The 27,440-nt window shown below is 39.7% G+C and overlaps 1 protein-coding gene across 1 annotated transcript in view; it reads right to left on the bottom strand.

Annotated features, from left to right (window-relative positions):
• LRRC56 (leucine rich repeat containing 56) overlaps positions 1-25,263 on the bottom strand; it is a 51,624-nt gene extending 26,361 nt beyond the window's left edge. Inside the window, exons 1-3 of the mRNA XM_065755734.1 lie at positions 25,204-25,263; positions 15,081-15,245; positions 5,977-6,064 (exon numbers count right to left, since the gene is read on the bottom strand). Of these exons, the coding sequence (XP_065611806.1) occupies positions 5,977-6,064; positions 15,081-15,245; positions 25,204-25,248 (298 nt within the window). The 5' untranslated portion in view covers positions 25,249-25,263. The remainder of the gene's footprint in view (positions 1-5,976; positions 6,065-15,080; positions 15,246-25,203) is intronic.
• Positions 25,264-27,440: the final 2,177 nt, after the last annotated feature.

The following is a 27,440-nucleotide window of genomic DNA, read 5'->3' as shown; positions in this document are numbered from 1 at the left end:
TTAATAATTCATTTCGACTATAAACTGAATGATAACCCAAAAAGCTGAAGATCAAGAACACTTTAGGTCATAGCATTCCATGGATATGAACTCCAGGCACAGGAAACATTTGCTGTTGACTACAACATATTCACCCATTCCCACCAGCAGAGTTTCCCATGGCAAGAATCCTCAAGTATAATGTTTTATCATGGAGAGGTAGGATGAATTTTAGACAGATTGGATCATTACTAAGACACTAAAACCTGTTCTCAACAGTAATCTCCCTGGCAAAGGATGCTTCAGCATGATATTCTAGCTATCCTGCTCTTTGTAAAGGGCCAAAAAAAGAATTTAAAATTTAAAAAAAAAAGGGGGGGGGGGAGTGGGATCTCACAAGCAAACAAAGAAGGTCATGCTGTTCATTCCATTTCCCCAAACAGTGTTTATGGCAAAAACATTTTAATAAATCATATATCAGAAGAAGTATTATCTTCATCTAATGCTGTTAGGGAGTGATTATAATCCACATATTGAATTTCATGCTATATGGCAAATCTCTAACTTCATTTGTTTGCAAAGCTCTTCAGAAAATACTAAAAGCTCATTGTGCATTTCTTTGTCTCATTTTTAATAGTTTTCCATAACGCATAAAAATTATAGTACAAATTATAAGCACACCATCCTCAACCTGCAAGACACACACTTTCAAGTCAAACAAATTTTATAAAGTGCAACAAAATACTTCAGAGTCCCAACAGAGGAAATACCACTATCTCTGTTAATTATTCACAGCAGTAATACACACTACTGAGCAAAGACTTCTGTAGACTTAATCCATGTGCTAAGAAGGACCCAAAGGAAAAAAAAACAACACAAAATGTAGATGATTTTTTTAAAATGCTCTTTTGTTACTGATAAGACACCTGAAGCATTAAGAAGCAAACAGATTTTAAAAGTCAAAGTCCAGAAAATAAGTTGAAGAGAAATAAGTCTCGTTCAACAGAAAATTTTCTACTGAATACATTTTGGGTTGGTTCAGGAAAAATACACTATTAAAGGATTCAAGGAGGCAATGGGGTGTGGCAGCCAGTGTTACAGGCTGAAGACAATTTTCACATCTGGTTCTTTCATTACTGAAACACAATCCTCCATCTCGGACATTTTATTATATTTTGGCTCCACTGACCCCTGGACTCTGTAGTAGGTTAAAATAAGAGAATGTTATGTGCAGTGGTGCAAAAAATATGCCAGGAGGACTTTAATGAAGTATTTCTCTAAAAAGCTTATGATCACAATACTGGTCTGACTGAGACTGAGAACTGAGAGCAGCATGCAATGTTACCTCTTCTATCTTCAATTCCCTTTCATTAAGTAGCCTTTTCATAAAATCATAGGTTAGAAAAGACCACTAAGATCATCAGTTCTAACCATGAACTCAACCCCACCATGCCCGCTGACCCATGCATCTCAGTGCCATTTCTTGCAACAAAGCATGAGTGTTAAATTATTCTGCTGTACTACCACAGTAGAACAAAAAAACTAAATGAAGAGCAAAAATAAATCAAAAGGTAAGTACTCGACACCAGAAACATTTTTTAATAAACTTTAAATCAAAGTAGAAATCAGAACAAAAATATTTCCATGTAAATGTTAGTTTGGCCCTCCAATGCAATGTGCATTCGAGGGGAAAAGCCTGACTATGCTATAAAATGAGCAATCCCCTGCAAATACCTACTTTGGAGCTGCTTTCTTTAGGCAATGGATTGCATTTTTTAGATTACTAGCTGCATTTCTGGATTAAAAAAGATACATATACAATCAGCTACGTTGCCTTAAGTGCTGCACTTTATAAGCAGAGTAGCAGTGCATACCTCATTCTGAGCTGCTGTGGTATAGCAGGTGAGATTTACGTAACTCACCAGCACTAAAACAGGCAAGACACTGTTTTTATTATATTCTAAAAGCCACAACATCTGTATTAATTACACTTGTTTTTTATGTTGTAATGCAGCATCTGCAGACAAACCCAAGCTAGCTGTAGTCTAGCTACCTGAGGTCATATCTTACCACTGTAGGGTTTAACACAAATCCCCTGCTGAAGTATTTCCTGACTGCTGGAAAGGTCACACAAGCCCCGCTGCAGATCTTGCTGTTGCATCTTCTCAGTGAAGTTTGTACATACCAGCTGAATTATCTGGCTGCTCAGAGAGGTGGTGAACGTTCCTGGAGACACTTGAGGTCAGGCTAGAGGGGCTTCGAGCACCTGATCTAGTGTAGGTGTCCCCAGTCATTGCAGGGGAGTTGGACTAGATGGCTTGCAAGGGTCCCTTCCAATTCAAATGATTCTATGATTCATGAATTCAAGGCACCCTGATTAGGAAGGCACACATTGGAAAGTAAATGTCTTCTGCCTTTGCATCTTACAAAGAAGTACTGATAAACAGAGCAGAAGGAAAGATAAGTCAACTCTGTATGAAAATAATGTATGCCTATTGCTGAACCCGTGGCCGAGCTTTTCCTTGATATAATGCTTTCTGCCAAGCAGCGGCGCAGTGTTGCTCAGTCTCTGTGCAGCAAACAGCTGCCTTACCAAAGAGAAGCAACAGTCTCCAGACACATAATCAACTTAGACTGGCTGCCAGAAGGCAACAATTGAATAAGTACCAGTGAACAGCATTGTGGGTAACTTGATTTGTAGCTATTAAAATCACTTAGAAGTAAGAGAACTATGTAGTGTCTTAAATGACTATATCCAACCATTACTTTCAGCAGGGATTTCTATGAGCTGGTCATCAAAACGGTCCCAGATCTGTCAGCAATCAAAACTGAAGGGATAAGCTAATAAAAAGGAAATAGTCCATCTGCTCAAATATAAACTGAAGCCTACACTCAGTTACTGAGAACAAAAGTAAATCCAAATTCCACAGAGCTGGATATAAGACTTGCCAGTGAGGTTCAATGCCTTTCCTGTCACTCAACAAGGTGCACTGAGAACAAACAGCTACAGATTTCAGCAGCTATCCTGACTCCCACAAAGAGACTCAAATTCAAGTTCTAGCACGAAGCTTTTAATTATTCTAATACTGATCACATGAAAACATTTTAACACTGGTCTTTTAGAGCCTGAGCCTCCACCCTGTCCCTAAGAAACACTGCTGTTCCTTCGCTCTATATCACACCATTGTGTAAAGCTTGTCCTGACAAATTGGGAAAGGGTGAAAAGATGATGCTTCAAAGTTCACCACAGTTCAAAGTTAATAAGCAAAAGAATGCTTATTAAACAAAACAAAAACAAAAATAACCTTTCAACAAAGTCTGGAAATTTTGCTAAGAAGATGCAGGACTTCAACGCTTGTGATATACTTGCAATATCATCACAGTAGAGCAGCTTTCCCTACTGACAGGCTTGAACTCCCTTGTTGCAGTTGGTCTGTTCCTTACTCACCTCAGTCCATTTACCTAGTTCCCTGTGAACAGACACCAGTTTGGCAGTGCACTGTTTCAGGGGTGACAGGTGGCATGCAGTCAGCCTTGCTAACATCACATATATTGAAGGTGCAAACTGTCAGCCATACCCTTAAAAATTTAGCTTTTATTCCATGTGCCTTAAAAATCAACTGTTAGGTGAACAGTCAGGTGCAGAAAAACTGCGAACAGCAGGTGATAACTGGAAGCACTAAGTGGCAAACATTCTGCCCTAGTCATCTGCTGACATTTGCAAAAAAAATTTCAAAGGAGGAAAAGCCAGTAATAAGGAGGAGAGGAGACAATTCAGACTAGTCTTGATGTTTCATTATTCTCAAAAGTAGTGGGGACCCACAGCTGCTGTTTTTTATAGCCCCTAAAGTCCAGCTCTTGGTTCAAAGTGGGACATAAGCTGGAAATGGTTTGCAGCATGGGAATAGTGCTGTTTAATTCTGTTAATTCTGTAAAAGCTGCAAAAACCTATTAAAAAGGAGCAGAAGGAAAGGGGTTTATTCCAGTAATGGGAAGGAAAGGGAAGTGTAGAGGAAACATGAGCAAGAGAGATCAGTGACATATAAATTAACTTGTTTCGTTCTTCTCCTCTAACAACACTTCAGAAATCTGTATGAGCACGTGAGGAATAACAGACAGTAAGGTAAAGTTTGAAAGAGGAAATGAAAGGGTCGACATATTTAAGATAATACCACAACACAGAAGTTACAGATAAGGAAAGGCATTTTGCTAGCTTGTCACAGTTAATGCATAATGACATGGGAATTGGAGCACCACTTTGGAGCACTAGTAGAAATGGTGTAATAAGATTTTCTTATCAACCAGAGGAAACAAGACTGAATAGACTACAAACTCTGAAAGAAACATGCAATTTGACTTAAATTACCAAGTGCCTATCAAAAAGAACCCTATCTGCAAAATAAACTGAGTCATCAATATAAATCACAGAATCGCTCTGGTTGGAAAAGATCTTTAAGATCTTCTAGTCCAATTGTCCATCTACCACCAATGTTGCCCACTAAACCACTAAACTTCTTAGTACCAATCACATCTGCATGTTTCTTGAGCATCTGCCTCCAAGGATGGTGACTCCACCAACTCCCTGAGCAGCCTGTTCTAGTGCCCAACCACTCCTTTGGAGAAGTTTTCCCTAACATTCAGCCTGAACCTGGTGCAACTTGAGGCCATCCATAAAATGGCTGTGCAGTTCAAAACAAAAGCCCCTTTTGTTGTACTTGCTTTAACTGCTCTTGATGTCAAAAAGCCCACCAAAGCAGATTGGCTGTTACATTATAGTCACTTGCACACTTTGGTGCTCTGCATGGGAAAATGAAATGCTTGTCTGAAAATAACAGCACTGGCTTTTGGGGGTGCAAGTCCCTTTGGCATATAAAATATTACTCTGCAGTGGTACTGGACTCAGCTTCAGTCCAGACAAAGATGGACTTGACTGTGATGGGAGTATAGATGCTCCTGTCAGAAATCCCTTCCAGTACTGAAAGGAAAGGAACATTTCACGCTCTCAGTGTTGACTCTGCTGCAGAAGGAATTCCTCCAGTACTTCCTTACTTCTCTTGTGCAGGGAAGATGACATAGAGACAAATTACAAGCATTCAGGGCCTCCTGGGACTCATCAAAAGATGTATCTAGAGGAGCTTCCTCAAGCACATTCTCCAGCACAGCTTGATGAGGTAGTGCAGGAAGCACATCTGGGAGACTGGTAGCATTGGTAGCATGATACCACTAATGATTTCCCAGCCACAGAGGAATCTTTCAGCAGAGACAAACTGAACTTTGGCTACTCTGTCTCACTAGAGTAACATCAAATACTCTTAGAAGACAACTTAATTAGTAGATGTTCATTTAAGACTTAGAGGCATGTAATGAGGAATTTATTCAAATTAATTGGCATTAGACAGAAATCATAGAATGGTTTTAGGCTGGAGGGGCCTTAATGATCATCAAGTTCCATCCCCCTTCCATGGGCAGGGCTGCCACCCACCAGATCAGGCTTCCCAGGATATCACCCAATCCTGGCTTTCAATTCCTCCAGGGATGGTACATCCACAGTTTCTCTGCACAATCTATCCCAGCACCTAACCACCACTCCCCTTTGTCCTATCACTATCAGATTGTGTAAAAAGTCAGCCACCCTTCTGCTTGTAGGCTCCCTTAAAGTACTTGAAGGCCACAGTGAGATCTCCCTGGAGCCTTCCTTTCTCCAGGCTAAACAAGCCTAACTCCCTCAACCTTTTTTTCATAGGAGTGGTGTTCCAGCCCTTCAAGTATCTTTGTAGCCCTAAATTGTGTCACCCATCTATTGCTGTAGCATTCAGTCCTAGAGTCTCACAGAAGGAAACAATGATCAAGAAATGAAAGGCACCAGGAAGAACATGTTTTGAGAGCTCCCTAGCATGACAGTACTTTACACTGGCTGTTGGTTTGAGTCCTCAGCCCTGATAAAATGCAATTAAGGAAAATTTAAGAAATTAAGCAGAGGATAAACTGTGTTCTTACCAAAGTTCCCCAGGCTGCTCTCTCTTGTATCTACTTGCATCTCTAGGGCTTTTACTTGCTGCAGATCATCCACTCCTGTCAAAGCTTTCTGTAAGAATAAGCAGAGATATATATGTATTCTCACACAATAATCCAGATGATATGGGAACAAAAAGATGTAGCACTGGTTGAAAACCTTTCTGTGTCAGCATGTATTTCAGGTCAAAAGAGTTTGACCTGAAAAAAACAATCCAGGTCAAACAATTACATGTCAAAACATATGATAACATTAAATAAATATAGTTTTCAAAGATATGTCTTTCTAGCAGCTCTGAACTATTTCAGCTTCATATAACTTCTACAGTTCTCACACAGTCAAGGTGGGACATTAACTTCAAGGTGCAGATCAACGAAAGATTACATGCCAATTAACTTCATTTAATCTGTGTGTCCACATTGTAAGATTTGTGCAATATTTTACTAATCCTCAGAAGATAAGAAATCATACCCTTAGTGTCACCAGTAATCAAAAAGGTACCAGATAGTAAAACTCAACGAAAAACACTGCTTAGCATTTTAATCCAAAACTATCAATAGGAAACATGATTTTAGATCAAGACAGTCATAAGATGATTGCTTTTCTGAAAGAACACAACACTAACTACAAGAATTACAAATTTCTTAGAAAAGAACTGTACCATGCCATGTCTCCGAAAATCTTTCACTGATGGCAAAAATCTCTGTGATAGGGTCAACTACTATGCAAGAGGGTGTGTGTGAATGCAGCTAGCACAGGTTCTTTCCTTAAATATCTGGAAATTTGCATCAATACATTCATGCAAATTTTGCTCTGTATTTAATAAAGGGTAAGTCAAGACTGCTCTTTTTCTAACTTAATCACAATGAATGATAAAAGGAGCCTTGAACCAAAACCCAGCACGACTCTTTCCAAAAGAAAAGCCTGAGAGAGTCCACTCAGTAACAAGACCTACTTGGTAAGCATGAGGACAGAAACAAGAAGAAATTACAAGCAGATAAGAGAGGGAAGCTCTAGGACAGCCAGTGAAAGCTGCAGTAAAGCTGTGAAGTCCTGTGATGCCAGGCTGCAATTTTACTAGCAGTGGAAACCATCACCTCTGACAGAAGACAACTGTCACCCACTGTTCCTTTCTGCTGTATTTCTCTTCACTTCTGCAGCTCCTCTCTCCCTCACTTCCCTCATCCAGGTAACACAACCCACTGCTTCCTTTCCATCAGCTTTGGGCACTCAGTGAAGCCCTCATGCACCAATTCAATTAAGCAGACCAAGAGAGAACTCTGCCCCTTCCTCCTGATGAGTTTGTGGTTCATGGAGGGGCCTGAAATACTCCCAGAGAGATGAGAACTAGTCTTCAGGACACAGCAACTGCCTGAAAGAGCTGAGGCATAGAGTGATGCAACTGCTAAATTTTCTCCTTTCTATGTCTAAGAGTTAAGACTTAAAGCTATAAAAGTTGGCTTCAAAGGAACATCTGATTCTGATTATAAACTCTTCAATGATGCAGTCAAGAGCATGGGTTCAAAGAATTACTGTCACCTGTCTTTTCCCAGTCTATTTAACATGAAGGAACAAAGTCACTCAATGATGTCTACATATAGAAAATAAGTTTTCTTACAACTAGAATGTTAGAACAAACTTTGGTTTGTTTTTATTTGGAGGTCAACACTAATGAAAGGGGAAATGATTCATTAGAAAGTAATTTGTGTATGGCCACCTCTGTTTACAAGTTTTTGGAGGGAAAAAATAACCACAAGAACATTTAGTTCATTTTTGCAGGGAAAAACAGCAGTGGCAACGTTCCCACTCATCAAGTAGAATTCATATTGCTCGCAAGTGATCAATTTCATTCACTCAAATGGCTCTACATTCTCTAACAAAGAAAGGACCAAAACAGTCTGAGTGAAACTGAGATGACAACTTACGAGGACATCATTTCAAGACAAGGGCTAATGAAACAGCTGAGTATTGCTCCTTAAAGAACTCACACCCTATGTAAGGCTTTGAGTTAGACTCCTAAGGAACAGAATTATCCAGTCTTCACCTGCTTTCCAATCACTTTTCAGAAATTGTGTTTAAAAGTATTCCTAATCTGAATTCTTAACTGCAATTTTAAGCTTCTGTCCTGTCTTGCCTCCACCACAGTCCTCTTCCAGATCCACCATTTGTTCTTTCCCCCCTGGCTGAGAGATGAGCCACTTAATGCACCAATATTTTGTCCCGCAACAAGCAGAGCTGTGGCCCCAGCACTGTAAAAGATTGTTAACTGCCACCACTGGCTCTTTGAACTATAGATAGCTGCTTGAAGCACATGTTAAACAAACACACCAGACTCCATCTGTTCACAATCCTTATTTGCCCATTCCGCTTTTCCAGCCATCACCAGGAAAAACTCACTTTTTGCCTGCTGATGCTGAGGGAGTTCTTAGAGAGTTTGAAACTAACAGGCTGTGAGATGCAAAAACCATCATAGTATGTGAAAGAAACACGAGATGAGGATATGAGCTCATTACAAAGGCACTAGAAGCACAAGGAGTCCAGGTGTGGCTGAGAGCCGCTTAGCAAGCAAAGGGTGAGGGCAGAAGAAGGTTCCTGGGGAGGACAGCTATGACACTCCTGCTTCCTAGGCACCTTTCCTGGCATACTGGTGCAGCTGGAGATGTCTCAGATGTCACAGCCACAGTTCTGGCACAAGGGATGGGGGAGAGTAAAGGAAGGACATGGAAACATTTAAAATGAGAAGATAATAATGATCTTCCTTTTATGCTGCTGTTTAATGTCAAAGCACAGGAACCTTCAGCGAGATTCAAAAAGAGAGATACACAGAACGAATTTTACTGCTGTTAGGTTGTAAAAAAACAGTGAAACACAGCAACAGGGATGATCAGATTGGACAGAGGGATGTCTGGCACGTGTGGGTGACAAGTTGTGCTCAGGCACTATGCAGTGCTTCACTCCAAGGTTGTGCCAGGTCTAGGACAAGCTCCTGCCCTAATTCAGAGGAGTCCTGCTGTGGCATCAAGTGATGGATGCCTGCCCGAAGCTCAAAAGGCTTCCTGGCAGCCAGAGACAGGACTCCTGCCTGTGCCTCAGGAATGCTTATAGCCATGAAGGTGCTGTGCCATCTAGGGTTTCCTTCTGTTGTTTACAGCAGTAAAGCAGACAAAAAGGGACCAAGGTTCTCCTCTAGGCAGAATTGGATTCACATCAGAAAGATGACTTGAAAAAGCTAATTATAATTCCAGATTGATTGCTGGTTTCCAGAGAGGATTCCTCCTGCCACCTACCCACTGAGGTGGGTACTGGTTAGATAGAGGAGGCAGACATTTTCTAAAGAATCAAACAGCAAAATCTTTCTTGCATGTGATGTTCAAGAATGTGGTCTGGCAACCTGTGCAGGATTACACTCCACCTTAAAACTTCTTATATGGAAGAACAAATTCGGATGGAAAAGCACTGAGCAATTCTTTGAAGACTGAATGATAAGTAAAACAGAAATGGACCAAGTTCATCTTACAGTTTTGCACCTCCCTTGAAAAAAAAAAAAAAGAGTAAAACTATCTCTTCATGCAAAAGCTATTGGTGACTAGTAAGTGACTGGTGTGTCTAAGTGGTGACTGACTTTTAGCCAGTAGCATAAGAAGCTACTCCATAATAGCTCACAAAGCACTTTCATCGTGCAAAACATCTGGCCAACACCTAACTGGAGAGCATGCACCCACTTGGAAAAGTTCTCTTCTGATTGTTAAGAAAAGCCACAGGTATTCCATAAAAAGCTGCAAACACTTTTTCAGAGTTTGCAGAGCTTCCCTATCTGGGGTTGCTGGAAAGTCACCTGGGGATGCTGGGAAATCCGGTTTGAGTCCCACTCACAACTCACTGTAAACTCCTTAATTGGAAATAATATCTGCTCAATTAAAGCTGGTGTATACAACTGATTTCATTGCTCTTTGCTAGATTTTTCACATGCTCTAAGAAAAGCAGAGATGTGTTGCTGAAAAGCATGTTGCACACAGCTGTCTGAGAAGCGTTTCCAGCTGTGTGCTCATTTTGCTGATGCTGGTTAATTTGGCTAGCACAGGAATTCCTGAGCGGTGAGCGTATTTTCTTCTAATACTACACCTGTATGCAAATATCATTTTCATGTCTATTCATGTGTTCATTGCTTTTCATGGGGATTTTATTTCAAATTCCCAACCCAAGTATCATCTCCCCTTGCACAAGAAAATAACATTGCTGCAAGTATGACAACTGCTATTTCTTCTAAGAAGAAAATTACTAGAGCATTAACAAGGTTTTAAGTACTGGGATCTTGGCTGGTATAAAAACAGTAGTGAAGAAATGACTGAAATTTCAATGGAGATGGATACTTCAGCAAAGATGTCTTATCCATCGTGCTGAAGCTCCGAGTCACACAAACAGTTCTGCACGCACAGCTCCCAGCCTTGTCTTGACATCACTGGTTCAGCTTACTGATGAGCCATCATGGGGATTCACAGTACTGACACCTTTCCTTTTGCAATTGTTATTAAGGGTCTGATGCTACAGGCTGCTAAGAGCTCTCTCTCTTACTATCATAAGCTTCAAAGGAAACGTGGAGAACTTGGAAATACATGGGAGGTTTGGTGATTTCTCAGAAATAGCCTGCATCATTCCTATAAGGAAAAACTACAAGCTCAGGTTCAACTCTCCTGAATTAACTTGCATGGCATCATAGATACACCATTTTTTGCTTCAAATATAAGGATTTATATTCCCTCACACAGATATACAAAAACATACTGCAATATGAATTCTCGTTTCTATCTAACAACTAGGTGCATAGTAAGTGGCTGCATTTCAGCATTGTGTCACTAAACAATCACAATTCAAGACTACTAAGTTAGGCAGGCAGCTGTTACTATATGCAAATGAAAATCTGTTTGTTTTTTTAACGAAAGATGTGCGTATATGTATAAGTATATGCATGTAAATATATTTCTGATACGACAATTTGAGTATAAAACATCAGATATTTTGCAGGATATATACAAGTCTCCATTGGAGTAAAGGTTTTAATATTAGGATAAGAACATATAAAAGGAAAGCTCTGAAAGTAAATGAGGCTACTTTCCTATTCACAGTATGCTCACTGCTGTCATTTCGAGCAATCTGATCTAATTCAGAAACTAGCTGTGCTTTTAATAGAAGATTGAATTAGAAGAGCTCCAGAGGTCCCTTTGAGCTTTTTTGCTTTAAATCATTATAAACAGTTCCCAATTCTAAGAAAGGAATCAGAAGATCCAAATGAAATCAGTTAAGCCCATCTCCTGACTTCACATATCATAAATTATCAAGACTTTGCACCTGCTCCCTTGATCTCCAGTTTCTTCTCAAATTTATCTATCTTATGACTGCAAGGAAAACTTTCTGCCAAGGAAAAAAGGAAGAGATTGAATCACTTCAATAGGAATCCAATCTGTTGTTCAAGACCCTCCAAGATTTTCTTCTTCCCACGAGGACAAGTGCATACCATATGAAATACACCCTACAACAAAACTAAACACCACTTCCGACCATGTGCTCCTAAGTTTAGAAAACATGATTAATTGCAGCAGGATCAATAAACAGAGCAATAAGAAGAATGTTGCCTTTCTTCTTTGAAGACCACATACAGATCACGGTGATAACAAAAGCTGAGGAACTGAAGTGATTCGTTTTGAGAATATGACAATGTTTGGAAGATCATTTGTAAAATTAATTTGTCCTGAGAATTGGATTGCTTGTTGTGGAAGTCAGAAAGAGGTTTTGCTTGCAAAACGCAAGCAGGAAGGAGGGGGGTTAATGAGTGAAAATTGGATTCAAAAAAGGTGAAGTCCCTAGTTTCAGTTCCACCATACTTACTGGTAAACCTGTGCCACAGCCCTACTAAAGTAAAAAATAAATTGTCGTGTATTTTCCATTTAAAACCAGTTTTTAGAATAAAGGAAGAACGGGAAGGGATTTGTTCATGCTAATATTCTATAGCAGATGAAAACACATAAGCATAACAGAAGCAGAGTAAGAGAATGGAGCTGTAAATATTAAACAGGACGTGTACAAATGGAAATGCAAAGAATACCTATTGATACAGATGAAGATTAAATGGTACAATGGAAAACTGATATTGATTCTAGTGGAAAGAATAAAAAGAACAGCTAATTATACCAGCCCTAGCATCAAACACTTTTCACCTGTATCTTAGATGAAGAGTATTCAAATGCAAAAGGACAAAGTGTTGACATTAGAACAGGAGAGATTCTAGCAAGCAAAGAAAAAACTTCTGAAGATATTATTAACCTCAGCAGAATACAGAATCACAAAGGATTTCAAAGCCAATGTTATGCTGGAATGAGATCACGGAAAACCACAAAGCCCATAGTGAACAAGCATAAGATTTAAGCAAGGTGATGGTCTGCTGTGAAGAGGAAGAGAATAGCAAGAGACAGTTTTGGAGTAGTTGTCTATCTTTTGTGCTATGGAGTTCAATAAAGCAAAAACAAAGACAGGGAAAAAATAATAGTAAAAAGGAAATCATTTTTAGGCCAAATTCTCCTCTCTTGGAATAAAACAACCTTATGACTGGAGAAAATGTGATGGAATACTAACATCACACCTTTTTGAGAGACCTTAGTAATGAAGACTGCAAATGGAGAATAATGATTTCATTAGTAAACGGAGACTACGATTCCGCTGGAAAAAAGACAAATGTACAGACTCAGACAAGTCCGCAGGCTGCGATGCAATGCCCCAGTCTTTAAAGATTCTGAACAACTAGACCTTCAAGGCTTCCCCACACAAAACCGAAAAACACAAAAGAATTGCGAAAGCAAGGAGTGAAACTGAGTGTATATGTTGGAATGAAGAAAATATGTATCGTAGAAAAATTTTCCTCAGGAATTTCCATCAGGTGTCAGAAATCTGCCTGTACAACCCTGCAGAACTGGAGCCTATGTCCTTACCTGAATGTGCAATAATGTAACTTTAATGAGCACGTATTCTAAAAACCTAATCGTTCCTTCTTAGAGCACTTCAGTGAATACAATCGATAACTTCTAAAATATTCACAACTGCTAAAAGACAACCAAGAAGACACTGCAAATGTGTTGATTCAAGTGAAACAACCTTTCAGACCACTTGGTTATCAATACCACACAACTCCTTTAAAAATGTTGTGTGTTTAAAAATGAAGTGTTTGGACAGTATCTCTGTTTTTACATTTGAAAATGCAGAAGTAAATCCATGGAAGCAGCATTTTCAATTTGATCAACATAAAGGTCAAAGAATAGATAAATTGGATGTTATCAAAACAATCCATAAACACTGTTAATGTTTCCTTGACAATATCATATAATTTTCCTCTCAACAGGAAGTATCCCAGCTATGCCAACACAAATGTCGTGTTTCGGGGCCAGAAGACAACTGTGTCCAGAAAAATTTAGTAGGACAGCATGCATCCATTTAGAAGAGCGAATTCCTTACAAATGTTAGTACATACAATCTTAAAGTGGCAAGACTTAATTGAGAACAAGAGTTCATTTATGAAATGAATAATAAAGCTTTTCTTTTATTACCAAGAAAAAACTGGAACTGTTGGAGAATTTAACTTCTGATCTGTATGAAAAATGAAATACAAAAACAAGAAAATGCAATTTCTCGGGATATGAGTAACATTGCCTTAGCATACGCTTTTTTGCTTATAATTGTCTGTGGACTAAAAGCTTCAGAAAGAGAAAAAAAATACCAGCTAAAGCACTTTCTAAGGGATTAATCCAGAGTTTACTGAAATCAAAGGACAGCTCTTGTGGTTTCTCCAATGGGCTTCCGTTCATATCTTAAGAAAACAGACTAATCCAAGAGCTTCTCATTGGGCTCATAAAGGGTACTGTAGACCACAAACATATTACCCTGGTCAAACACCACATCAAGTTTTAAAAAAAGACCAGTAAGTTATCAGTGGCTGACATGAGCCAAAGGAAAGGGAATGGGGTAGAACACAAGGCCTCATATCAAATTTTATTTCCGGAAAGTTTAAAATAAACACTCTAGAGAAAGTGATGTTCTTATGAGAGGATTTGGGTACCAGTGGAAGAGACACTCTGAGAACAACAAGTTATCTAAGCTCCAGTGCATGGTCTTAACAGTGGTTGGCATACACTGAGGAAGTCATGCAAACCCGCAGTCAGATGTGACCTGGGACATGGCCCCTGCAGAACATGAATGCACAGAGGATTATGGATGTGGAACACTATCCTGCTCTCTGGGAGCATCTGAAGCACAGCCTTGACCCCATCTGTTTTCACAGACTTCTACCCAGCTCTGCAACACAGAAAGCTGCAGCTTCTTCCTTCTAACTTCTGCTCCTAGCACTCCCTCCCTCTAGCAGGAATAAGCGAGGTTATTTTCTCAGCTCTTAGCTCCCAAGGGATTCCACTCTTAATTAGTTTTGAGCAAATATAGTACAATATACAACCAAGTTTTCCTTCGCTAGAGATTTCAGCATGTTACTCTCATTCAACAAGCTGCACGCCAAAATCATTTCCCTCTGGTCAAAAAGTAACATGGCTTTCAAATGTGCTTTGAAATCTCATACTTTGATAAATAGAGAAAGTATTTATAACACTTCCAGAATATTTTAACTGGCTTCTTAGGAGGACAGGATTTCACTAATTCAGAACAAAAGTTAAGCTTTTTAAGTTATACTTTCAATCTGTAGAAAAGGTTCATATAAAAAGCTTTTTCTAATGCTAAGACTCGAGGTATGTCAGAAAGCTTTAATGAGATCTCTTTTAAATTATAATTATATTACCCATACTTCACGCTGTTTCAAGAAAGCTGATAATAAAGACAGTAGCATTCATGCTGGCCATAACTTTGATATGAAACAAGGTGAAAGGACGAATATTTGATATACCTCCATAAAACACAATCCATTTTATGCAGAAGCCTAACTGTCAGATATGCAACAATCTGCCATCACCACAATGGCTGCTGGAAGGTTAAGCTAATAGAGCACTTTATACGCCAGTTTCCTCCTTCTACTTCATTAAAAAGTTGGATGTCAACTCACCAGTTTCCTGGGGGAAAGGTATTCATCCATAAGTAGCCCTCCATCACCTTCAATCAGTGGACTGGGATTTAGGCTACCTTGCCAACTCAAGTCAGTCACCCGGACTGCAGCTGAGGCTGGATGAGAAGCTCTGCCAGGATTCCACCTCAGTTCCTTCTTCATATCCTTTGGACAAAAGGACAATAAATAGTCTGCTTTTTTTTTCACTGTATTTATAATTTTCCCTTTAGCAAAATCTATTTTGACTCCTGTTGCAAGCTAGCAAGTAGCTATAAAGACAGAAATTTCTCTAACCAGAAAAAACTCAGTACAATGCATCATGTAACATCTTCATGCATCATGTAATTTCTTCACCCTCAAGAGCTATCCTAGTCATAGAACCATAATGGCTGGAAAAGATCCAACACCTCACCACGCTTTCTGAGAATTCTTCCAAATATCCAGTCTGAACATCTGCTGGTACAACTTGAGGCCATTCCCTTTCATTCTATTGCTGCTATCTGTGAGAAAAGGCTGACCCCAACCTTGTCACAGCCTCCTGTCAAGTCATTGTAGAGGGCAATAAGGTCTCCCCTGAGCCTCCACTTCTTCAGACTGAACAATCCCAGTTCCCTCAGCTGCTCTTCACAAGGCTTGACAGAATCAAGTGTAAGACTTTCCAAAACTCTCCTCACACTTCTCTGGTAGCTGAGAACTTCTCATCCACACTGGCCTGCTTTCTGTCCATTCCCTCATAGAAACTCAAACAACACACAGCAAAACTGCTGGGCTTCAGGGTACAAGCACAAGCACCAAGAGACATCGCTGCTTCTCTGCAGTCTCTGCTTCTAGGCAGCACATATACATCTGTGTACATTTCCTGTTCTAAATTACACATACTTGTACTGATAGTGACTGCCTTCTGGATCATTCAGACCATGTCTACTAACTGTTAGTTCTGAAGGGAGTCTTTGAAAAATTAAAGTATAGTTTAAACAAAACTGTTTAGGAGTTAAGTGAGGAATGAAATACAAAGTTCAGAGATGAAACGCTTCAGAAGTGTTCATTCTTCAATTTCCAAATCTATTCCTTTTACAGAAATATTAACAATTAACTTTGAAATATGAGAATAAGCATATGTATACGAGTTGCAGTCAACAAGCAATCAGTTGTACCAAAATGGTACAAGTATCACTATGATTTATACAGCTATTTACTACTACTTGGCAGCAATGAAGCATCACAGCTGGAAACATTGCTGTATCAACAACAGGCTAGACTAGAGAGAAGCCTTCTCACTCAGCTAAGGAACACCTGCAGCTTCCTCCAGTCCTCCACTGTGAGGCAACGCCCATTCTTAGCACTGGAAAAGTAATTAAATAATCAAGGTGATCATAACTGGCTGATAAGGCTTCACTGACAGCTCAGACCTACCTCCCCCTTCATACTAATAAGCAGTTAAACACAGGAGTAATTTCTGGCAGGAAAAACAGAATAAACTGACTGCTCGGCCAGTGATTTCTATTCAGGAAGGGAGGCTGGTGAGAGAGGTTTACATCAAAGGGACTCCTCATCTGCTCTGACTGCTCACATGCAGTCAAAATTCTTCGTCTCTGCCCAGGCAAGGGAAACCTGAAAGACTCAGAACAGTCAAAGAGAACAGCAGCTTCCCAGTAAGAGGAAAAACTCTCTCTAAATATCAGGCATCTTAGCTTTTGGGGAAAAATATCTAGCCTATCAATTTCTACACCTGTTTCTTTCTCCAAATAATTTCAGAACATCTGGTGTCCTTTCCTGTATGTTCCTTGGAGCAAGTCATTATGATTTAGTCATTATATGGAGTTGTAAAAGGCCTCAGTTGTCCAAGGAAATTCAGAAAACTTATGCAATGCAAAGTTCTTCTTCTTCAAACTTCTACCTGACTTTATTTTTCTAATGTCACTTTTGCTCAAAAACTGACTTGGATTAGAGAATCTGCTACACAAATGCTGGTGTGTTTGGACAATTATAAAAGAATTGTTTGGGATCATGTGTAATAGTGTTGATTCTTTCTAACTGAAGCAGGTATCATTATGCAGAGATAATCCTGCATGTTCCTGGAGCCAAGGGGATCAATACTTAGAAGTTACTGATGTAACACGTGAGTAGAAAATGCATGTTAACAGCAAGACTGTGTAGATTAGGGCTGTAAGGAGTTAATCCACTTGCATAAAACAAATTATTGTTCTCCTTCCTTCAGTCCATTGCTATTACACTTCAGAACGCTCTCCTATCTTTGAAAAATGTGTTGATACAGCACTTATTTACAGTTTGACAAGCAGATCAATTTGTGGCTTAAGACCTGAAGTAACACTTCCAATTCTATACTTCCTGATATTGATCCAGTGCTTGTGACCATTGTAACAATGGATTAGTAGGAGAAAAGTATTTTCATCAGAAATTTTCTGGGATGGAATTGAGTTACTGTCAGCAGACAAAGCTAATCTTTTGAACGTGCTTCCATCATTTCAAAACTTTCTCCAGAGAAGAATTTTCTCCTGAACATGGATCAAAATTACATCCTCAAAACAAGGGCTACTGAAAAGAATGCAGGAATCCTAATGGTGAGGTGCCAAACTTATATAAAAACCCACAAGCTCCAAACCTCTGGCACGGTGTAGGAGCCAGAAGGTGTCAAGCACACCACCTGTCCTCCTGCAGATACAGAGCCAGGTTGTACACCTGTACATCAGTGCTGCCTAACCTAAGACAGTTAAAATCCTTCCAGTAAAGCCATCTCAACCATTCATCTATAATACTAATAAATAAATGAGAAATCGATGGTTCTATCAAACGCACTGGCTAAGAAATCCGTGACCCAAAGTAGTGTTGGCCTCAGCGAATGGTTCACAGGGTCTGGAAAGATTTTACTGTCATTGAAGAGGTCTGAAAAGTCATGAACCTGAAGATTTACTCCACAGAACAGATGGCTACATTGAATAAACTTTGAATATATATGCTGAATGGTCATGCAGAACATTCCTGCAAGACTCTGTGGGAATGAGAACGATCAAAGCTAACAGCGCCAAACACAAATCTTCAAATAAATCAATGGGAAAGGAAAGCAACACTGACAAGTAGTTGGGAGTCTCAAAATTTTTGAGGGGGGAAAAAAAAAAGTTTTGTCCTGGACATGAGCACCCATAATAAAAGACTGAAAGAAATCAGTGAATTAATGCTTTCAGGATTTGCATTGGTGGTCTTGATTTAGCAGGCTCTTATGTGCAGATAACTAGAAGCAGACAATCAGTGAGTGCAGGAGAAATCAATATTAGAGCCATGAGATGGAAGATCCCGAATTCAGCAAACAGCTGATCTGCCAACTTTCTCTCTCCCAAACTGAGCGTGATAATGCTGAACTATACAATTTACAGGTGTGCTGTAAAGCTTCATTAAAATCTATGTGACACCTTCAACATCCTTATATTAGCACAGCAATCAACATTCCCAAGGTCTAAAGAATATTCAGCATACTCAGTTTACCATTTGAAAGACCCCAACAGCAGTGTTGCAAGTTTTCTTCCCATGATGAAACCCACAAAAGAGTGTGGGTATCTACATCTCTTTTCCATGCTTTGGCATCCACAGTTCCTCTTTCCCACCTCCTACCTAGATCCTTCTACTGACTTTAAGATCTTCTAGCCCCAAATAAAGTAGGATGCCATCCCACACAAAAGTGAATCTCTATTCCCTCAGGCTAGCTTCTAAATCTGTATCCTCTTTTGGTCCTTGGCTACCCGTGATGTCCCAAAGTTCCTCTGTACAAGGAGTGTCATGTAGGATACCGCAATCTGTATATCCTTATTATTACATCAGCCAAAAACTTCTCTGGAAGAAAAACATTTCAGAACCATTTTGCCACTCCCTTACAAGAGGAAACTCATAGTGAAGACTTTGATTTCAATTGCCTCGCATTATGTAATTTTTGTTTAATCCAGAACCAGAGATTACAGTAGTGCCCATACTGTTACCACAAAGGATTTGTTGTTTACTAAGGATTTGACAAAGGTCTGGCTTATAAGTCCTAAGGGAACCACAAGCACCCTCATAAGTATAATTCTGTGCAAGTGCACTACAGATAACCTCTTCTGGAAAATAACTGTTTGGGCAGCTGGAATTTGCTATGATGTCATCAGGAAACTACTGTTAGAATAATCCACTCCTAATGGCAAAAACAGTTCCTGCTACTTTTATGCAGTATAAAGCATCCCGCAACACACCACTCTACTTTAGCAGGTGTGACTTTAAAAAGTTGAAAAAGAAAACATCTGATCTGATATTAATGGGAATCTTTCATTGTTGAATGGGTGACACTGTCATGTTCTGTTTTTCTTAAACAGAAGAAGGAGGTAAAGTATACTTCAATGCTGATGTAATACCAGGGGATCACATAAACACTAGAAAGAGCATTTATAAACATCACACTTGTAAGGGCCATGATAAAAAAAAAGCTTCATTGAGAATGCTGAAATATAAAGCAGAATACTCCTTCCATTTAGCGTAATTAAAAATTCACTGACTTCTGTGACATTGAATGACTTAGACATTTAAAATAGCAGTTTTGTTTAACCCTTTGAGAAACTTGAGGCCTAACTAACAAACTCTCACATACAGCAAGTGTACTGATTTTCTTCATTGTTTATCTTCCTTATTTATGGAGCTACAGCTTGTTAGAGTGCCCAGTGATCCTTTGGTATTACATGTAAATTCTGCTCTGGGGTTGCTGCAACCATGGTGAGGAAGCCTTAGGATCTATATCCCTCTCAGTCCAGAGGGACAGGTCTTGGGAACTTCATGATATTCACATTATTCCGTGCACAGAACTGAATTCAAACTTTGCTGTTCTCCAGAGAAGTGGTCCTAGAGAAGAAAGCCCATGTTGCAGACCTAGACTAGGTTTGAGACAACACTCTTGAGGCAAGAGGAGATTCATATTCTTAAAAAACAGAGTAGTAATAAATAAAAGGGCAATGCATTTAAATGCCACTGATTTCTCTTTTATATATCTATAAATGGCATGTATTAAAAGAGCAAGCAATGTAATACTTTCCCATACCTTGCCAAGGAGGTTGTAAGGTGATGAGAATTTTTTATCATATGTGCTGGAAATACCTCTAAATTAAATCACTCTGAAACTAGCTTGTCAAATGCTGTTCTGATAGCAGGATAAAAAGCAGATTGCCCTCTATTATATTTGCTATTACGTGTCAGAGAAACAATAAACCAAAGTCCATTCAATTGTTTTTATTTTTAGAGCACTATGGTGGGAAGGAATCAGTGGCAACTTCTACTGAGCAATAAACATCCATTGATACCTTTCATGGTTCAAGTGCTACGATCTTTAAATGAATATGGATTATCTAAATTCTTGGCTGAAATTGCAAGATACCAGATATATAGTTTTTTTTCTGAGGCAGTCTTCCTGCTGCAACGTAATGTCTCAGGAGGCTTCCTTCTGCTTTCTGCCCTCATCCTTCTCCACCATCAGCATAAAAAGAAAGCATAAGAATAGAAAAGCAGTAGGATGTGGCAATACTCTATGAACAATGGGAGTTATAGGAAAACACATCTCCAGGGTTCCTGTGACTTTACTGTCCAAAGGTCTCCTATGATACTCCTATGATATGTAACAGATGTCCCTGGAGCCAAAGATGGGGGAAAAATACATTTTTAAGCAGTCCTCAACATTACAGTTTCAGCTTTGTTAAAATAAGAAGTATTCAACTGTAACATTATTCTTTTCAACTATTCCCAAGGAATAGATATTAATTTAAACTATAGCACAACTTAATGAAGTCTTATGTTAAAAAAAGGAAAAGAAAAAAAAGCCAACACTTAATATTCTTCTCTTTGGGCCTTTCTTCCAATACTCTCATTATTTCAGAAGACAGAATATATAGGTAAGTACCTCCTCTCTGAACGAATCAAGATTTGATCTCACGTTTAATACTCCATTGGTTGTCCTAATATCTATTGCATATTCTGTAATCTTTAAAGGACAATTAACCCAAGCAATTACTTTTTCTAAAAGTCAGCCAGGTCATTTACCTTCCTAGCACTTAAAAGGACTAGCATTCTCATATTTCAAGTAAGTGTTCAACATTTTTTTGTATGTTCAACTGTAGATACTAGTCACATAAGATAGCCACGATGCTCTGAGGACATAATAGCACAGAAAGGTTTCATAAAGACAGTAATATTTTAAGATCAATGCATGCAAATAAGAATCCTATCAAGATAAACTCTCTTCATGCCTCCGGTACCCATTTATGTGCTACACACTCTCTAAGCTCAAAAAGGAAAATCTAACTCAGCACCATAGTTTTAAGTCCCTAATCCTGAAAAGACTTATTCACGTAAATAACTTTCCACATAGTGGATGTGAGGATTACACAAAGTTCATTATCTGGCTAATCCAAGGAAGAATCACAAAATCACAGAATCATTAAGGTTAGAAAAGACCACCAAGATCCCCTAGTCCAACCATCAACCCATCCCACCATGCTTCCTAACCATGTCCTCCAGGGCCACATCTATCCTTTTCTTGAACAGTTTCTCTTGAACAGTAGGAGCATCCACTGATATCGTTTAAAATATTAATACAGGCATTTTGAAGAGGACCCCAAAATAAGTATTTCCTCTTCACAACATCTCTACAATATGTGATCTGCAACCACGCTGAAGGTCTCTGCTCTCCGTCAGCCACATCTCGATTAGTGTTAACATCAATCCCACCTGTAAAGGCTCATAACAAAGTCTCAATTGCCCAGCTTGTTTCTTCTTTAGTTCCCCATTTGACTGAGAAGACTTAAAAATACGAATCCCAGAGTACTGTTTCTGAGCTGGGCTGAAGAAAGGCAGGCAGCCAGCTCTCAGCGCCTGAGAACAGCACTGCACACCCTTCAACCATTCTTTATTCAAGTCTGCATACTTTGAAAGAAAGATGACCTTCAGGAAACACTCCTCTTAAGATGTTTATTTACCATCCAGGAAAATAAACAATACTGCCTCTGTGCATAGCCTGCAACATACATTCAAAAAAAATCAGAAGCAGGATGAAATTCTATTTTAGGGGAAGGAATAAAAAATAATAAACAAAACCTGAGTGTCTCATAAATAATTAATCACCCAAAGAAACAGTCTCACTGAGTTAGTGCCAACGGTTGAGGTCTTCAGACATATTCTTCTACTATTGTAAAGTTACCTTCTTAGTAAATAAAGTTTTGTCAGTGATTGAATGAGCATCTGTCAACAGATTTGTCTCAGTCCTGCCATATTCTGCTGGAAGTCATGCTGCACAGAAGGTCTGAAATCAGCTCTCAGCAGTTGCAAAGGATTAAAGCATAAATTTTTATGTCCTGTACAGACATAAAATTTCACTCAATTAAAAAAATCATATGCAAGGTGGTGTCAGTTGCTGCAAAGACAGGGGATGCTATTAAATAAAAGTATCTCCTTTCATTGCAAACTCAGCTTTTGCTTTAGGAGTTCCCCTAATTATCCTTCCCTGTTATATGCATGCACATCGAAACAAAACAAACAAAAAACCACCAACAACAAACCAACCTTCTCATCTTGCATAAATTCTGCTCTAAACCTGGTCTTGCTGTCTTTGTCTGGGCCTTAAGACAAAAGACCTTCACATCAGCTGATCCTCACCCACATCATTATGAAGATGAGTAAGCCACTTGTACACTGGTTCCTCTACAGTGAATTCTCCATTTTCCCCTGTATGTCCAATGGTCCTGCAGGCTTTCTCCATTTATTAGAATAAAAATGTCACAGTGCTGTGAAGTTTTCTGAGACACAGATCTCAGAGATGCATCTACCAGTGTCTCTCTGCACAGATGAATACAGTACCAGGGAGGAGCTAATAATCTAGAGCAAGCTTACAGAATTGCTGCTCATTCTCAAACTATTCTAACTCATGAATTCAGAACTACTTGACAGTCTAAAGCTGAAGAAAAGCTCAACATCTTTTTGTTTCAAGTCATTTTCAGTATCCGCCATTTAGGAGCATTCTCAGATTTCATCTAAGAAATGAATCACGGCTGCACTACATCCACAAGCCCTTTGAAATCCTAACTTCTACACAGGATGAAAATGCATTGCATAAAGTATTTCTGTGTTTCAAAATGCTCTGTTGTCCTCAAACAATTTTCAGTCCATCCTATTAGATAATTAAGCCATTTGAACCAAGAGATTCCATAGCCTTCAAAGCCATTTGAAAAGTCATTTTCAGTGCTGTTAGTGATGTTCCTAACTTACAGTGTGTTGCTCACATGGGATATACTGAATAAAAAGAGAACAATTCTGGTTTAACTCATAGAAAAATACAGTGCACAGGAGCTTATTTAGTAACAAACACCCCCAAAATTTTAGCAAAGCCTGACAACTATCAATGAAAAGGATTTTATAAAATCACTCCTAAATAGTTTGTGTTGTAATTGTCATGCTGGGTCAAGGCAAAGGGCCAGCTTGCTGCTGTAGGCAGAAACAGATGCTTGAAAAACAGGATCAGAAACAGAACAGTTCAAAGCAACCCTTCCTCTGATACACTGTCTTCGTTACTGTCAACCTGCTACTTAGTAATATCCTGAGCCAAAAGGTGCTTTGTATTTGGCAGCAGGGGGAGATAAATTGGTAATCAATTATTTGTCATGCCTTAAGACAAGTAGCAGTAGTTACCCAATAAAAAAAAAGGATTATTAGGAAGCAGTTTTTAAAAGGGAGATTCATGTACTTTTGCAAGGTTTTTGGTTAAATTGTAGAAGTCACTGACGCAGGTTGTTTTGAAGGCTAACTTTCTAAATGAGGTGAAAATAGTTAGATGCAATTATGGACAAGCCATGCATCCATCCACCGCTTTCTTTTGCATCATCTCTTTTCCCTCTCTTATTCTAGCTGAAGATTCTCATTTTATTTTATCTCTTTTCCATTTCTCATCTTTGTTCTGTTTCATGGAAACAATTTCAGTTCTGACATTTACTTTGCAGGGCAGTCAGAATTGCACATAAGATTCAAGATATGAGCACAGAGAAAGTAAATGAATTTATACTGTTTCCAATTTTTTTTTTAAGTTTTAATGTTTTCTAGCCAGTCATGAGATGATATTTTCAAAGAAGTACCACAGCAGTTTGTCTCTCCCGGGAAGCAACAATTTATTTAAAGCCCTTCGTTCTATATACTTTTCCCCTATGTTCATTGCTGATCCAATTGAGGAATCTACAGAAGGGATACAAACACTCACAATTTTACTAGCAAATTTAAGTTACATATTCATTTCTCTGAGAAGCTAATGAATTTTTCAACTTAAAAATATCTTATTCACAATTCTTCCTGAGTAAATATTTAACTATTCACATTGGTGACAAATCTGCCAACTCCAAATGTATGATGCATTAAATAATAGTACAACTTAGCAGAATTAAATTTTATACTTCAAACTTGGAAATTAAGCACACTTCTTTTACCACGCCCCTAAGGAGCTTCAGTTATATAAGAATGCACAGACACTAATAATAAGATGAAATCAGACTAGTTTGCTGCTAACTCACATTTGGTCTCATATTACATCTGAATCCTGTTTTCACATAGAACCAGGTCCCTAGAGCTGAGGAAAAGTAAGCTGCTGACATCACAGGCCACAGACAGAGCCTGATGTTCTCTCTTCCACTGATGGTAGCATACTACTGAGCTAGCAAACTGCCATAGATGGATGTATGTCAGGAGATTTGATAAACGGATAAGAGCTCCAGGAATGTAGTAAGTCAGAGCAGACACATGTTCCCACTCTTCACCACGCAGTCAGCAGAGGAGCCCAGGGCACCCACCGCTCTTACACTGTTTCACACAGTTAATGCATACACTACCTGAAGCTCCATCTCCTTACCCACCTTCTCACTATCAAAGCCAAGAGAGGGAGCACACAGGCCAGAAAAGCATAATTAAAAAAACCTATTAATGACAGCAGCTCTGAGCTCTGACATATCTGAACACTGCATTTTTTTTTAACTCAAGAATGCAAATTCTACAAACTGGACAAAAGCACATAAAACAGTAATCTGAAACATTTCAGTCACCTGTGCCTTTTCAATTAGTTTACCTTTTCTTCCAGTGGTGCTGCTGTTCTGCCTCTTTTGCTTTCCATCCTTCTGCTACAGGAATTTTCAATTACTAGTCATTTATCTCCATTTATCTTCAATGATGCATTTGTTCACAGTACAATTTCTTGTTCGATTGCTTCATATCCTGCCTAAAAAAAAAAAAAGCCAGTAAGAGCAATCTTCAAACTAAGCCCCCGCAGAGTCTGAGCATTCCACAATTAAAAAGTACTTCATCAGCTGTAACAACACAAGTTCATGATCAGTAGGTCTTAAAGGTGTAACGGTACATGTAGAATCACAGAATCATTACTGTTGGAAAAGATTCTAAGATGACCAAGTCTGACCCCCAGCCCACTCCCACCATACCCACTGGCCATGTCCCTCGGTGCCACATCTACACATTTCTCAAACACCTCTGGGGATGGTGACTCCACCACCTCCTTGGGCAGCCTGTGACAGTGCCCCACCACTCTTTCTGAGAAGAAATGTTTCCTGATATTCAGCGTGAACCACCCCTGGCACAACTCGAGGCCGTTCCCTCTCATCCTACTGCTGTTACCTGGGAGAAGAACCCCCCACCTCGCCACAGTCTCCATTCAAGCAGCTGTAGAGTAGCAGTACAGACTAGAAGTTTAATACAGTTTCCAAAGGGAAACTTGAGACCGTGGAAGATCCGTGTAGAAGAATCTATGTATATGCAAAAATATGGTATTTGCTCAACAACCATTAACTCCATAGTCACTTCATGGGCTGTAAGAATTAACTGAGGCTAGGTTGCAAGGGTAAAAGGTTAATAATACATTTGATTAATTAAATTTCATACTCACCAGACAGTTTTGGTCGGAATGGAAAACTATCAGATGAACAGGAACATGGTGCAATAATGGTGAGTTTTTCATGTAAACGGTGCAGGCTACGTGCATGACCACGATAAGATGGGCTGGTGGGATCGCTCAGGACAGGGAATCTCCTGCTACGGCGGTACCCACGGCCCCCACAAACACGCGGGAGCTTACGGGCTACCAACAGCTGCTCCCTGCGGGGGACCGGGGCACGAAGAGAAGCTACCTGCAGCAGAGACCGGCCGCCGCCGGCCCCGAACGGCTCCAACCGGCGGGAGGGGAGGCCCCCGGTTACCCGGCAACTGCTGCCGCCACAGGGCAGCCCCGGCCGCCCTCCGCTCCGCCCCGCCGCAACGTGCCGTGCCCGCCGGCTGGCGTACTATGGCATCATCCCAGTTCCGTTTCGCTGCTGAACCCCTGGTATGAATAAAAAATACCTAGTGATCTCAGGATTTTTGGGGGGCATTTGCAAGCGTGCCATCTGAACGTTCCGCTGATTTCCCAAAGCAAATCTTCATCCCATCTATGTTAGGCAAGGTGGTTTGTTTCTGCTGCACTAAGAGCTTGGAGCCATCACTGGTAAGTATACCCGCAGCACAGCCGGGCCAGCACACAGGATTCACTTTCTGGAGCTCAGCAGCTCACCAGGCACCTGCAGAGCCAGAAAAGCTGACCTCATAACAGCCATTCCATTCTCTGAACCAAACCTGTTTGCTTTCCCTTAATGTGATTGATTTTAAAAACTCGGAGACTAAAGCACGCTACGGTCAATTTTCACAGCTCCACCAACAGGGAGTAATTAATTAAACCAGGTTAATTCCATCATCCAGACTCATGTGTCCACCAATTAGATTTGCCTGTTCAAAGACAAACATTACCTGATCTATCAGACTCATCACAACATATTCATTTGGAATATTGCTCTTGCCATTTCGCTTGCAGTTATGAGGAAACAACCTTTCCACACTTCAGACACAGGACTCATAGATATGGCATGTAGGAAAATGAGATCACACCCCTAGCAATCTCACACGAAGGGTCTATTTTTCAAGAACTCACTTTCAGGATGATCTCTTCAGTTTCACTGGGAGCAACCCTTAGCAGTGTTTCTTTTGGGGATAGGAAGGTGAGTCTGGAGGGGAGACCTAGTGGCCTGCCTGCTGTTAGAAAAAGATGGGGGGGTTGAATGTGCAGCTTGCATACACTCACACAGTATGTACTGTACCTTTGCAAGGATGCTAGAGCACAGCAGCTGCTGGAGGATTGCCACATCATTTCCTTTATAACAACATGAAACTCACTCCAGGGTCTGGAAAACACTACCTTAGACCACAGATCAGGAAATGTGTTGCCTCCCCTCTTGTAGGGTCCAACAGTCATTTCACGTCAGAGAA

The sequence above is a fragment of the Cyrtonyx montezumae genome, unplaced genomic scaffold (genome assembly GCF_038088225.1).
Source record: "Cyrtonyx montezumae isolate F1298 unplaced genomic scaffold, pur_monq_1.0 scaffold_10, whole genome shotgun sequence".
In the NCBI taxonomy this organism is placed as follows: domain Eukaryota; kingdom Metazoa; phylum Chordata; class Aves; order Galliformes; family Odontophoridae; genus Cyrtonyx; species Cyrtonyx montezumae.
Note: the sequence above shows the minus strand (reverse complement) of the source record. Positions and strands in the feature narration are given on the sequence as shown.